The 12,885-nt window shown below is 43.3% G+C and overlaps 1 protein-coding gene across 1 annotated transcript in view; it reads right to left on the reverse strand.

The window, feature by feature from the left end:
- Positions 1-7,467: 7,467 nt before the first annotated feature.
- Positions 7,468-12,885, reverse strand: part of ITGA9 (integrin subunit alpha 9) — a 351,429-nt gene continuing 346,011 nt past the window's right edge. Inside the window, exon 28 of the mRNA XM_043975289.1 lies at positions 7,468-8,000. Within this exon, the coding sequence (XP_043831224.1) occupies positions 7,902-8,000 (99 nt within the window). The 3' untranslated portion in view covers positions 7,468-7,901. The remainder of the gene's footprint in view (positions 8,001-12,885) is intronic.

The raw sequence follows: 12,885 nt of genomic DNA on the forward strand, positions 1-12,885 counted from the left end.
ACTAGAACCAGGAAACCAATTAGATGGTTAACATAACAGTCCAGGTGAGAGGTGAAAAAACCATGAACCCAACTATCCTAAGTTTTCATCCTGAAAAATATGAGGTGGACTGAAAATCATGAGAGGGGAAATATGAGAGTAAAAACAACACACCAATTTAACATTTTCTGTGATCTACCTACTTTTTAGGACTTCATTCTTTCCATCTCCTCTGTTTACCTAATGTATCCCCTCAGTGGAACTTAACTGCCTGAGTGCCTCAGTGTCATGCAGATAGTAGGAACTTATTCACTTCTCATTTAATTGAATTGACCAGGTCTGCTCCCCTTTAACAGCATTCCCAGAAGGGATAACTCCAAATGTGGACGTGGTAATTCAGGAGAGGAACTGGGACAGGGATTTCATTTATATAAGCAGGGGCATGGTGGAGCCAGCCAAGAAACATCCAAGAGCCAAAATGTTCAGTGCAAGCATTTATGCCTGAGAAATTGGCAAATGCAACAAATCAGGTGCTTGTATATGTGTGTTTCTGTGGTTGTTGATTGTATAGACAAGAAAGTGATGGAGAAAACGTTAATGTAGATTCAATGTAAAGCATGTCATGCCTATTTGGGGGGGGGCATACAGTTGTTAAATATTTATCACCATGCCCCTTGATAGAGAGGGCTCCAAGATCAAGAAACTCCATCTTCCAAAGCAGGTTGTCACCTTCTTTATAATTCAGAGCCTCCTAGAAAACTAAAAGACTGAATTGTTTTCCCAGAGTTACACAGACAACATGTGTCAGAGGTAGGTAGAAAGTTCTGGTCTTGGCTCTGAGAGTAGCTCACTGTCCGCTACATCATGCTGCCCCACTTCTCTGGGTGTTACAAGGACAAACCAAAAAAACCACTTTAGGTCCCAGAAGTGAATTTTACCATCATTGAATGATGCTGTTTTTCTTTATAACTACAACCCATGGATGAGTTTTTTTTAATCCCCAATCAGAAGGGTTTCTTGACTGACATCTTGGCACCAATAACTGCTCGCCAAAATAGAAGTAATGCTATTGGTGCATTATCTTGTCTCTTAAGGAGCCAAAGGCTCCACTGGGAAAACCCGTAAAGCTCCCCCCCCCCAATCCCTCCCCACTTTTCTCTGTCACCTATCCTTTGCCTCTGTTGGCTTCTTCCTGGGTAGTTTATGTCCCTAGGAGTTGATTAAGCCAAGGGCTTGAGAGCATTCATCAGTTCATCAAGAAGCCTTGCTGATAGGATGTTGGTGGAAAAAGGATAGGATTGCAAGCTCCTGGGGATGGGGTGGGACAGAGGCAAACAAGGTGGCAAAAGATAAAACAGAAATTCAGAAAGTAAGGAAGAAAAGTGGTAGCCAAGGGCCTCTGGCCATAGGAGAGGATAGAGAGGGGGAGAACAAAGGTCACAGTGATTTAAACTGGGGACTAGGAAAGGGAAAGAGAAAAGATTTTTTTTTTCTTTTTTGGTGGCAAAAAAAAGCAAAATTAGGACAGTGGGAGGGGAGGTGGAGCATGAAACGAAAAATTGGCAACTTTGACCCCATTTCCTTAAGGGGAAAGTCAATAAATTTGGTGTATTTTTTTTGTTTGTTTTTTAATATCATGAGATGGGAAATTGTTGAGAGAATGCCCAGTGCACATCAAGAGGGGGAGACTTAAAGGAGTTTTCATATAATCATCAAAATCACAGGCAGCATGGCAGAGCAAGTAGAATGCTGGGCCAAGAACAGGAAGATCTGGGTTCAAATACTGCCTTTCTTGTTGTTTTTTGTCCTTTGTTCTCAAAGAGGACCATGACATCAAGAGGTGACGTCATCATTTGCAGTGAATTGGATTTAAGTGAGGGAGGACTATGCAAAGTCAACAACCTCACTCTCTCCTCCAGAGCCATCTGGGTCCAGTGGCAAGATATATACATATCTGCATATATATATATATACACACACACATAAACACACATATATCAGGATGAGTGGAGATGGTCTGAGACGTTTAAAGCAATTGGGGTTAACTGGCTTTTGCCCAGAGTCACACAGCTAGTAAGTGTCTGAGGCTGGATTTGAACTTAGGATCTCCTTACTCCACAGCTCTTTCTACAACATCACCTTGCTAGTCCAAGGAAATATAAACTCAAACTCAAAGGAATTATATATATATACATATTTTTTTTTTTGCGGGACAATGGGGGTTAAGTGACTTGCCCAGGGTCACACAACTAGTAAGTGTCAAGTATCTGAGGCCGGATTTGAACTCAGGTACTCCTGAATCCAGGGCCGGTGCTTTATCCACTGCGCCACCTAGCCACCCCTCAAAGGAACTATAAACTCAACACCCCCTCCAATAAATAAACCCACCAATCAATAAAGAGATACAATGCAGGGGTCTCTAAAGATGAGGCTCTTGGGGCAGCTAGGTAGAGCAGTGGATAAATTACCAGCCCTGGATTCAGGAGGACCTGAGTTCAAATCCAGCCTCAGCCTCTTGACACTTACTAGTTGTGCGACTGTGGGCAAGTCACTTAACCCTCATTGCCCCGCCCCCCCCCCAAAAAAGATGAGGGTCTTAACCTTTTTTGTGACATGGCCCCTTTGACAGCCTGGTAAATTCTATGGACCTTTCTCAAAATAATATTTTTAAATAATAAAAGGAGATATTAAATTTCAGGTAGAGGTTACTGAAAATAAAGATGTACTTCCTTTTCCCATCCAAGTTCACAGAACTCTGGAAGTCTATCCATGGAGCCCTGGTTTAGAACCCCTTCTCTATAGTGTTGATCAGCAGAACTTAAACCAGGATCCATAATCAAGATTTAAGTCATTGGCTGATGAAGTTAGCTATCATGAGAAATGCCTGTGCAAATCCCTGGGCAGAATCTGTAATGTCCATAACATAATCCAAGACAAAGAAATACCCATGGTCTTTGCCCAGCAGAATTGGTGCAATTTCATCCAGCTGGACAACTTCTCTCAAGTTGATCTATGGTTCTACAAATACCACCTGCCATACCCAACGATTGTCAAATGGCTACTTTTGCAAATTGTGCCACAAGATACTGTGTATTCAGTTGGATGAACAGAGACCACACCTTGGAAGGGGTAAGGAAGAGAGTGAGGAGATGCTAAGGTGTGTGTGTGTGTGTGTGTGTGTGAGAGAGAGAGAGAGAGAGAGAGAGAGAGAGAGAGAGAGAGAGAGAGAGAGAAATCAAGAAGGTACAAAGAGGAAAAATATTGGAATCATTTATATCTTTTTTTTTCTCTTTTATTCCAAACATGAATTTTTGTAAACCTGGCATTTTAAAAACAGTGCAAGTGAATTTGAAAATAGGTGACTGTAGAAAGCAAGTACAGGCAAAATCAAGAGAGGGACAACACCATCCCCCCAGCAACATTCACAAGAGAAACTTACAGTTCATCTGTCCATTAGTGAGGTCTAAAAAGTGAAGCACTGACAGTCAACCCCCCTACATTAGGATCACCCCAATCCTTAAGTAAAGTCTCGATCACTGGATCTTACTGCATCTTTATCAGCTTAGGAATTGGGGCACCATTCCCCAAACTGACCCAAAACACAGAAGACATTTAATAACCAACCCGGGAATTATCCTCCCTTTCTAAGTGATAGGGACAGTGAGCACTATTGCTTCTTTATCTTACACTTAACCAAGAATTTTTATTCATTCTTTAATGTGCATATTTTATATATTAATGTGAAATATTACTTCAAAAATACAAATACACCTTACACCCTTGGAGCATTTTTTAAAAGATTCCATTTATTCTGTTTACTGTTAGCTAAAGGATTTCCTCTATCCCTTCTCCACCCCCCAAAAAATGTCCTTCTTTTTGTAATGCCCCTTAAGTTAGGCAATAGTTGAAACCTCATACATTTAACCTGATAAAATGTTCATGTTTAGCATCACTCATCTACAAACACCACTCAGCTTAGGCACCGTCTCGCCCAAGGCAAATAGACTAGAAGAGTTCCATTTGTGAGGTATTGGCCTTGATAGGGACCCTCTGTAAATTCCTTTCCTGACTCAATGAAGATAGGTGTTGGGGCTGTCCCAGAAAGGATGCTCCTCTCCTATGTTCTCCCCTCCAACTCAGAAGGCAGAAGCTGCATACCTCCTGGTAAAACCATGGTTTTCTCTTGTATTTTCCACGGAGGCAATGAGCTGTCCAAGGACTCTTGCTGAGACTTAAAGGGACTTCTGAAGGCCTGCCCACCGAGGTCGCTGGTTATCTGCCTGGTGAGGAGTGATGACCCCAAGTCTTTTTACAGTAGAGCACAAGGCAAGGTTTCCTAGGCAACTTTTGCTAAAGCCCCCTTGTTTTCAAGGACTTACGGGGTGATTTTACTTGAAGGGCCAAAAATCTCACCTGATGGAACTCCATTCTCTTGGGGTTCAAGTCATGCAGCAGAGAGCCATCCCCAAACAGAAGAGGTTGCTTTTGCTACCTTCTGAAACAAAAAGTCCTGTGTTTTGTAACTAGCAAACATTTTATTCTCTGAAAGATGATAAAACCTCAGGTAATACATTGGGGAAAAGCGGAAAATATTGCTGCCCATGGGTTTGGGCCACAGGTATATTTGTGAAGTCAACAGCCTTACCTAGGAGCAAGATACAAGAAAACCCAATGAATGTTACTGAGAAAACATCAATACTCATTCATCAAGCATTAATTAAGCACCTACTTACTATGTGCCAGGCACTGTGCTAGGCACAGGGGACACAAAGACAAAAACCTAACAGTCTCCTGCCCTCAATGGGCTTGCATTCTACTCATAAGCCCCAAACCACCAACCAAGTAGAAGCTGGGAAAATTCCATGTGGGCCCAGATTCCTCTGAGAAGCTGCTATGTGAAGTGCCACCCTGATTTGATGAAGGAGGCAGTAGGTTCTATGAAAGGGGATTCTGGTTGAACTATGGGTAGAACCTCCTGGCCTCTGAGCTCCCGTCCCACTCTGAGGCTAGTATGCTAGACTTTTCAGTCCCCATCATTTGAGTAAGCCATAGTTCACCATTACCTTCAGGCATTATCTTCTACCTGGCATCAATATTTGCTTAAGGCCAACAAACTAGCACTGTAGAAGACTGTTTATTCTTTGTTCTTGAGGTGGGGATCCAAGAAAAGCCAGGTTCCATTCTGGCTTTGACATTTATTTGCTTGTGTATTGGTGAGCAAGTTATAATCCATCCCACTGAGCCTCAGGTATATCTCTATAAGACTAAGTTACAGAAGAGCTGCGATCTTCACTGGTAAAGGGAATCAGCACGCTGATGAAATTGTAGCACTTTGGAATATTGATCCATGGGAATGAGCCTAAGTGAGGAGTTTTGGAACTCTTAAATTGAAGCTGCCACATTTCAGTCCTAAGATTCCTCTGAACTGAAACTGATTTGGCAATGCCAATCATGCTTCTTGGGGGTAACAAGATGAACTGGACACATGATTTCATTGATACAGAAAACTTCCAAGTGAAGAAACTCGTTCCGCCAATACAGGTCAACATTTTCTCCACAATTTAAAAGTCAAAGCATTATCAGAAAGACTGAGAGTTTCTAGGACTTGTCCAGGGTCTTGAACTCAGATCTTCCTGACTTTCAGGGCACACTATCTTCCTAATTATTCCAAATGGGTCAGTGTCTTGCATGGCGGTAATGGGGTTGGGGTGGGGGGGAGTGAGCGAGTATATAAAAAAGTTTCTGGCCATAGGAGCTGATATGGCTTTGTTATCATGAGCTAATAGATTCATACTCATTGATTTATTAAAGAAAAATTCAAGAACGAAGCCAATGAAAAATTGTTAATGGGAAGCCCCACCCTAAGTCAGATTTTCCCATCACTTTCAAAGGAATTTGTGGCTCTTGGTGATAGAGCAGACATCATCCCAATCCCCCTCCTTTTTGGTCACTCTAGGGAAACATCAGGAACAAAGTCCCCCAGCTGCACCAAGCATTTTCCTGTGCATGGGTTTGATCCAAGCATACTTCCCTCCAAATAGGGTCAGAAGTTAGTGATGAAACATCCTTGTGGCCTTCATAGAAAGGGGAATTCCATTTATTTTCATGTTCCCAGTGTTCCTGTCATCTGTGCTGAAGCTTCACAGTAAAGAAAGGTGGAATAAATTATTCTTTTCTGAGAAAATGCATTTAGGCACAATGGAAGGAAAGTGCAGGGAGGACAAAATGCCACCAAAAACAAGATGCAAAGAGACAGGTCCAAGAAACTTGACTAGTAGCTACTGGGCTGAGATGGCTGAAATGGCAGACTTGCTGGGTGAGAGCCCTAATAGCTTCTTCCTTTGTCCTCGAAAACCCAAGGAAGTCAAAGTGTTCGGAAGGAGGCTCACCAAACTCATCACAAGCATAAGTCTTCCATATGTATGGTCCTCCATGCTCAACTTGCATCAGATGCTGGCTGTGCCCCGCTGGGCACATGGAGCTCTCTATTAAAAGGTTTGGGGTGGGGGGAGTCTGCAACAACTCCTTGCAGCTCCTTGTATATTTGGATCTACTTGAACAGAGTCCACACTATGCCTCTAAAAAGATGGCTTTGATAGGGAGTTTTCCAGCAGTTCTACATCTGAGACAAAACCTTCTCATAGAAAACAGCTCTGGATTTCAAGTTCAGTGGCAGAATGTCAAACCCTTCCAAAGGAGGAGCCTTAATAGTGAGGGCAAAACGCCCCACTTACCCATCTCCCTGGTATCTGTGGCATCACTTACACCTCTCACGGTGCCTGATGGTCCGCTTTTACTGCTGAGATCAAACTTCCTGGGCTGGCTGCCTGGGCAGCTTGGGGATGAAGTTTTAATGACTGCCCACTGAGCAGTCCACAGCAAGAAGAAGAGGAAGGCAAGATCCCAATGAGTGAGTGGATGCTCCTGGCCCAGAAGTGTCTCAGATGAGTGGGTGGACCTCACTGGCACTGAAGGTTTTGGTGTGTCATCTCCTTGACACCGATGAGACCCAGGGCAAGGATTTCTGCCGGCATCAGCCTCTCTACCATGCTCTTTATCCAGTCTTCCCACAGAAGTGAGATTTTCCACCAAATGAAGGCAAAGTAGGTTGCCGCTCCAGCAGCTGGGTCTTGTTTCTCCCCCTTCTGGATTCGATGGATCTCTTTGAATGAAGAGCATGGGTGAAAAACACTCCGTGTTCCATTCACAGGCAACTGCCATTGAGACTGCATCGAGAGAAATGCAGAGAGGCTTTGGCAAGTCACCAGCACACACAGCTCGTACATCACAGTGTACACGGCCTGTTGTCTTTCATGAGAAGCAATAAACATTTCCTTTAGCTCATTTCATCTTCGAGTCCATTGGGCAGTAAGTTCAAACATACAATAGGTTTTTCAAATATATATATATATATATACACACACACACACACACACATATATATATATATATATATATATATATATATATATGTATGTATTTCCCAGGTTTCAGCCAGAAATCAGTGCTTGAGTGAACTATATAGCTATTTAATAGAAATAATAAAACATCGATACAAATATAAAGACATAATCAGTATAAAAGGCTTGTATTTATCAAAAATACTTCTAGGCAACAGTCTTCCCCTGAGGGTTTACCACATACGTTGGACTCATAAATATTGCTCAGCACACAGCTTGCTCTCTGGAGTTCATGATTGCCCCATTGCAGCCTCAGTGCACTGCTCAGGTCACGTGCCAAGGCTGCAGGGGTGGCCTCGGGATCTGCTCCCTTGCTTGCTAGAACGAGGAACAAGACTGCATCGATGGACCTCCGAAAAATCTGGAGAAGATTCTTTCTTCCACATATGGAAGATACAAAGAACAGGGACAACCAGTGAGCAGGCGTGGCGGCACGTGACCAGTGGTGGTTTGCATGGTGCCTCACTGGCTTTTCTGGACCCAGTCCCAACTGTCTTCATTCTCTTTCCGGTTTTTCTCAGCTTCGATGATTTCTTTGTACCTTCTGCGAAAGAAGCCCATCTAGAGAGAAGGAGAAAGGAGAGAGGAGAAGCTGGGTAAATCTTCTCGAATTGCAAATCACACTGATTCCAATGCTGGCAAAGCCAAATCAAGGCTAGCCTTTCTTATAGCCACACCATTAAGCTATCTAACATGTCTACATACACAAAGAGGATTTGTTTATTGTTTAATAAAGCAGAAATCTCTTTGACCTACTAGAGAGGCAATGGGGCATAGTAGGTAAAACGCTGGATCCAGCTGCAGGAAGATTCAAGTCTTGCCTCAGACACTTGTCAGCTGTTAGACCCTGGGTAAGTCACTTAAATTTTCTGAGTCTCGGTTGCCTCATTTGTAAAATAAGGGGTTTGGGCTCATTGATCACCAAAGTCCTTTCTGACTCTAAATCTCTAATCCTCTGATTGGATGAAATACACAACGAAGAGCATTTTTTTCAAATCCCATGTCCCACCAAGTGGTTGTCATAGAGCCAGTGACAGACACCTCTCACCCAATGTGACTCTTTCAAATTCTTTGAGGTCTACTCTGCTCCCCCTTGGGTCAGCTGTCTGCATGCTCCCAAGTAGACAATCTGAAGACTTTTATGCCCTACTTGCAGCCCAACCTTAGTAACATTTTTTGGTTTAATTTTTTTAATTACACTGTAATGGCCACAGTTGGGGGTGGTCATGAAGAAATGGATTTTTATTCATTGGACACTGTCATACTCACCTTCCTGCAAGAGCTCTCATGGTAACCAAGTTCCTAACGAGTCTAAATAGGAATAATCCTTGTTGTAGAGCCTTCCCTGCTCTTTTTTGGCTTCCTTTCCAAGCCCCGCCCTACCCAACTACCAAAACAGTCTTCCCAAAGGCCCAATCTGGCCACCACATCATTGTCTCCCTAGTTCCTTGAGGGTAAAATACCAACTTCTCATCCTGACATCGTAGGACTGCCATGTTCTGATCCCTACCTACCTTTCCAACCTTATTTCATACTCTTTCCCTTCAAGATGTTCCATTCCAGCCAAATTGGAGCAACAGCCCCTCCCTAAGTTAGACCTCAACCCTGAGATCCCTCTGTGAATCAGCACAAACCATTAGCCACTCGGGGATATCCTGGTATCCTGCCCTTGTCACCTCTGCCTCTCAGAAATCATTTTCATTTATAAGCTCAGCTCAGCTTCTCCCTCCTCTCTTAAGTCATCCTTGATCTACCTAGTTGTTAATCCTTTCTATTTGCCCTCTCAGTCTTCCCTGTACTAAACTTATCTGTGTATCTGGTATGTTCTTCCTCCCTCTCCCAGAAGGCTGGAAGCTGCTTGGAATCACAGATTGCTTGCTTTTGCCTTTCTTCAAATTCCCAGTGCCTGGGACAGAATATTGCTTCTTGACTGACTGCTTGATGTTTTTCTTTGGGTCTCTATTGCCTTGCATTGAATGCATATTTAATTAATATCTGTTGGATTTATGTAGTCAAAGGAAAATGAAAGCACTATGCTAAGAAAGAGACTAAAATGTTCCTATTCTTTGATGCCGAGTGTCCACTGTCAAAGATATGAAAACTCCATATGTAGCAAAATAATTATAACAGTATTTTTGTAACAAAGAATGGGAAACTAAGGAGATGCCCATCAAGCAGAGAATGGATAGACTAGTGATGGGATCTGAACCTAATGGCCTATCACTGTGCTCTAAGAAACAATAAAAATAAAGAAGGAAGAAGGTGGGAAACCTTGCAAGAAGTGCTCCAGAATGAAGTAGGCAGAGCTAGAAAACAACAACGATTTAAGTGGAAAGAACAACAACCAACACATTGAAAGAATTCTGCAAAGGTATAATAGCTAAGAGGGACCCTAATGAAGAGGTAAGATGTTCTAAGTCACTTTCTTACCCAGGAGATGCTTCTGCCCTAGGCTCTTCTCTTCTGATCATGGAAGTCTAGGCCAGAGACTCTATGATCAGAAGAAAGGACCTAAGACGTTTCCCCTTCTTCCAGGGCACCCTTCTCCCTTCCCAAAGCTCTGATTTCCAGATCCCTTTTCTGTAATTAGAATGTCAAGTCCACCTCTAGTAACTATGTCATTAACATTGTATCACCATTATTGCTATGATCCAGTATCACAGTCTGGAATCATTACAGTGTATCATTGCAGTGTACTTTTTAAAAATTAAACCAAAACATGCCATAAATGTTTTATCTACATGAGAAGGTACTTTGTTCTGCTTCTTTGCAGAGGTGGGGGACAATGGGTGTGAAATGCTGCAGAAACCTTCAGACTTTTATTAATAAATTTGTTAGTTTTACTCAACTGTCTTGCTTTGCTCTTTTCTTAATTTGTTACAAGGGATAGCTCTCTGGGGAAGGAAGGGAGAAAATGAAATTGAGTAATAAGACTGTCTGACATCCAAACTAGATACAGCCATAAACTATGGCTACTTACAAGTCAGTTAGAGCTAGGCTGCATTTGCCTGTTTCCTACTGTGTGGGTGTGGGCAAGTCATTTAGAGTTTCTGAGCCTCCATTTTTTCATCTGCAAAATGAGGAGAAATGTATAATAAGTATCTTCCGGGGCCACTAGGTGGTGCAGTGGATAGAGCACCGGCCTTGGAGTCAGGAGGACCTGAGTTCAAGTCCAGCCTCAGACACTTGACACTTACTAGGTGTGTGACCCTGGGCAAATCACTTAACTCCAATTGCCTTACCAAAATAAATAAATAAATAAATAATAAGTATCTTCCTCACAGGGCTGTTGTGAGAAAGATGCCTCGTAGGGGCGGCATGGTGTGATAGAGTACTAAACTTGGAATCTGAGGGCCTGTGTCCCACTATCTCCCCTCTGTGTGACCCTAGGCAAGTCACTTTACCCTTTGGGGCCTCAGTTTCCCCATCTGTAAAATGGCAAGGTTGGTTTAGGGGTCACTTTGAGCTCTAGAACTATGATGCCACAATCCTGAACCACAAGATATTGTCATAATCAAGAGCTACTAACAAAGCTTCTATCAGCAACATAATATTCATAGTAATGATAGCTAACATTTATGAAGCACCTTCAGGCTTACAGAATTCTTTACACACATTATCTCATTTGATAGATTGGGAGAATACATGCTCTTCTTAGCACAAGTGACAGGCACTGGGGATTTCTCTCCAATATTTACGGGCGCATGCAGCCAATTGCTTAAGGCTTGGAATGAACAGCATTAAGCTGATTGTCTGATGAGACAATCCCTCCCTGCTATTTTATAGAGAAAAGATGAGACTGCTTGCTCCCTCCCTTCTCCCATCCATCAGACAGAAGGGTTCAGTCTGGGCGAGCTCTCTGCTCATTGGTTGGCTCTCCCATGCCCCCTCCCCACGAATCCAAGTAGAGATGCCCACAGGAGCATTCAGCTCTCCATCTGAGTTTGAAAAGCCAAACAAACATGCCAAAGGGGGAGACATAAGCATTTAGAGGGCAATAGATTTGCATTTTTTTTTACTCTACAAAACGAATATGATTGTAAGTACAGTTTTTGTTTATGGGAAAAGAAACCAGGTGAGCCCAGGAGGGCTAGAAATGCCTGGAGGAAGAAAAGCAGAAAGAGGGAGAATGAGATTGAAGGGAAATGAGGCTCCTCAAATAGAAACCACTGGTGCCTTTGCGGGGTCAAGGGAAAATGAGGAGCAGCATATGCCAGACAGAAACAGCCCATGAAGGGAGTGGAGTCACCGCTGACACCTCAGACTATTTCAGGAGAAAGCGGGCACCTGGGGAAGTGGTCTTCTAATCAGGCAAACCGGGAAGGAAAAGTGGACCTTTAAGGAGGAGGGCTCCCAGAAGGGACACACCCACTGGCTGGGGCCTTTGCTCTTGAAGGGGAAGGTGGGGAATCTTCTCTGTGCCTTTTGACTCTTCCAAGCAGATCATGACCAGGCTCTATTGTACAGAGAGAGACCTGACCCAGAGCCAATCCCTCCTGACCATGCAGAGGCAGCTCATCTCAACCTTCCTCCTCATCCCCCACCTCCCTAAGGGGCTGCAGTAGGGAAGGTGAAGGATGAGATTGGAACCTCTGCATTAGACCAGAGATCAAGGTCACCCCCAGAGGCCACGGCAGTTTCAGAGGCTTTGTAAGGGTTTCCAACAGCTGGTGAAAAACTAGATAGAGAGGGAGCATAGTACACAGAAAAGGGCAATGGAATTCAGAAGCCAAGGACCTGAGTTCAAATCTCAGCTCATTTACTGTCCATGTGACTTTGGCCAAACCACTTGCCTCCCGGGGCCTCATATCTTCATCTATAAAATGACGGAGTGTCCTCCAAAGTCTTTCATGGCTGTAAATCCAAAAGCTGATGACAGACACTGTTTTGTTGGTAGGCAAGCCACACTGGTTTGTAGCCCAATGAAATATCCTTGGATCAGAAGCAGAATCATCACATGATGGGAGTTAGGCAGAGAGGAGGATTATCATCCTTATGTAAATCATGAGGTGGCTAGAAGTATAGAGCATTGGAACCAGGAATCCAGAAAATCAGAGTTCAAATGTGACCTCTAACACTTATTAGTAGTACGATCCTGAGCAAGTCAAAAATCTCTGTTTGCCTCAGTTCCCTCATCTATAAAATGGGGATAATAATAGCATCTACCTCATAGGGTTGTTCTGAGGATAATATGGGATAACATTTGTAAAGTGCATCGCAAGCCTTAAAACAGCAGGACTATAGTATGGGTCTGATCACAGCTCTTTCCTGCTCCAGAAGTTCTAATGGGTCCCTATTGCCTCCAGGACAAAGTACAGACCAACTCTGCTTGGCATAGAAAGCCCTTCACAGGGCTTGTAGCACATGGCTTCCCATCTACATTCTGGATGGGTCAACCTATTTATTATCTCTATACATAACATTCCATCTCCCATCACCAGGCTTT

This window comes from Dromiciops gliroides, chromosome 1, assembly GCF_019393635.1.
Source record: "Dromiciops gliroides isolate mDroGli1 chromosome 1, mDroGli1.pri, whole genome shotgun sequence".
Lineage (NCBI taxonomy): Eukaryota > Metazoa > Chordata > Mammalia > Microbiotheria > Microbiotheriidae > Dromiciops > Dromiciops gliroides.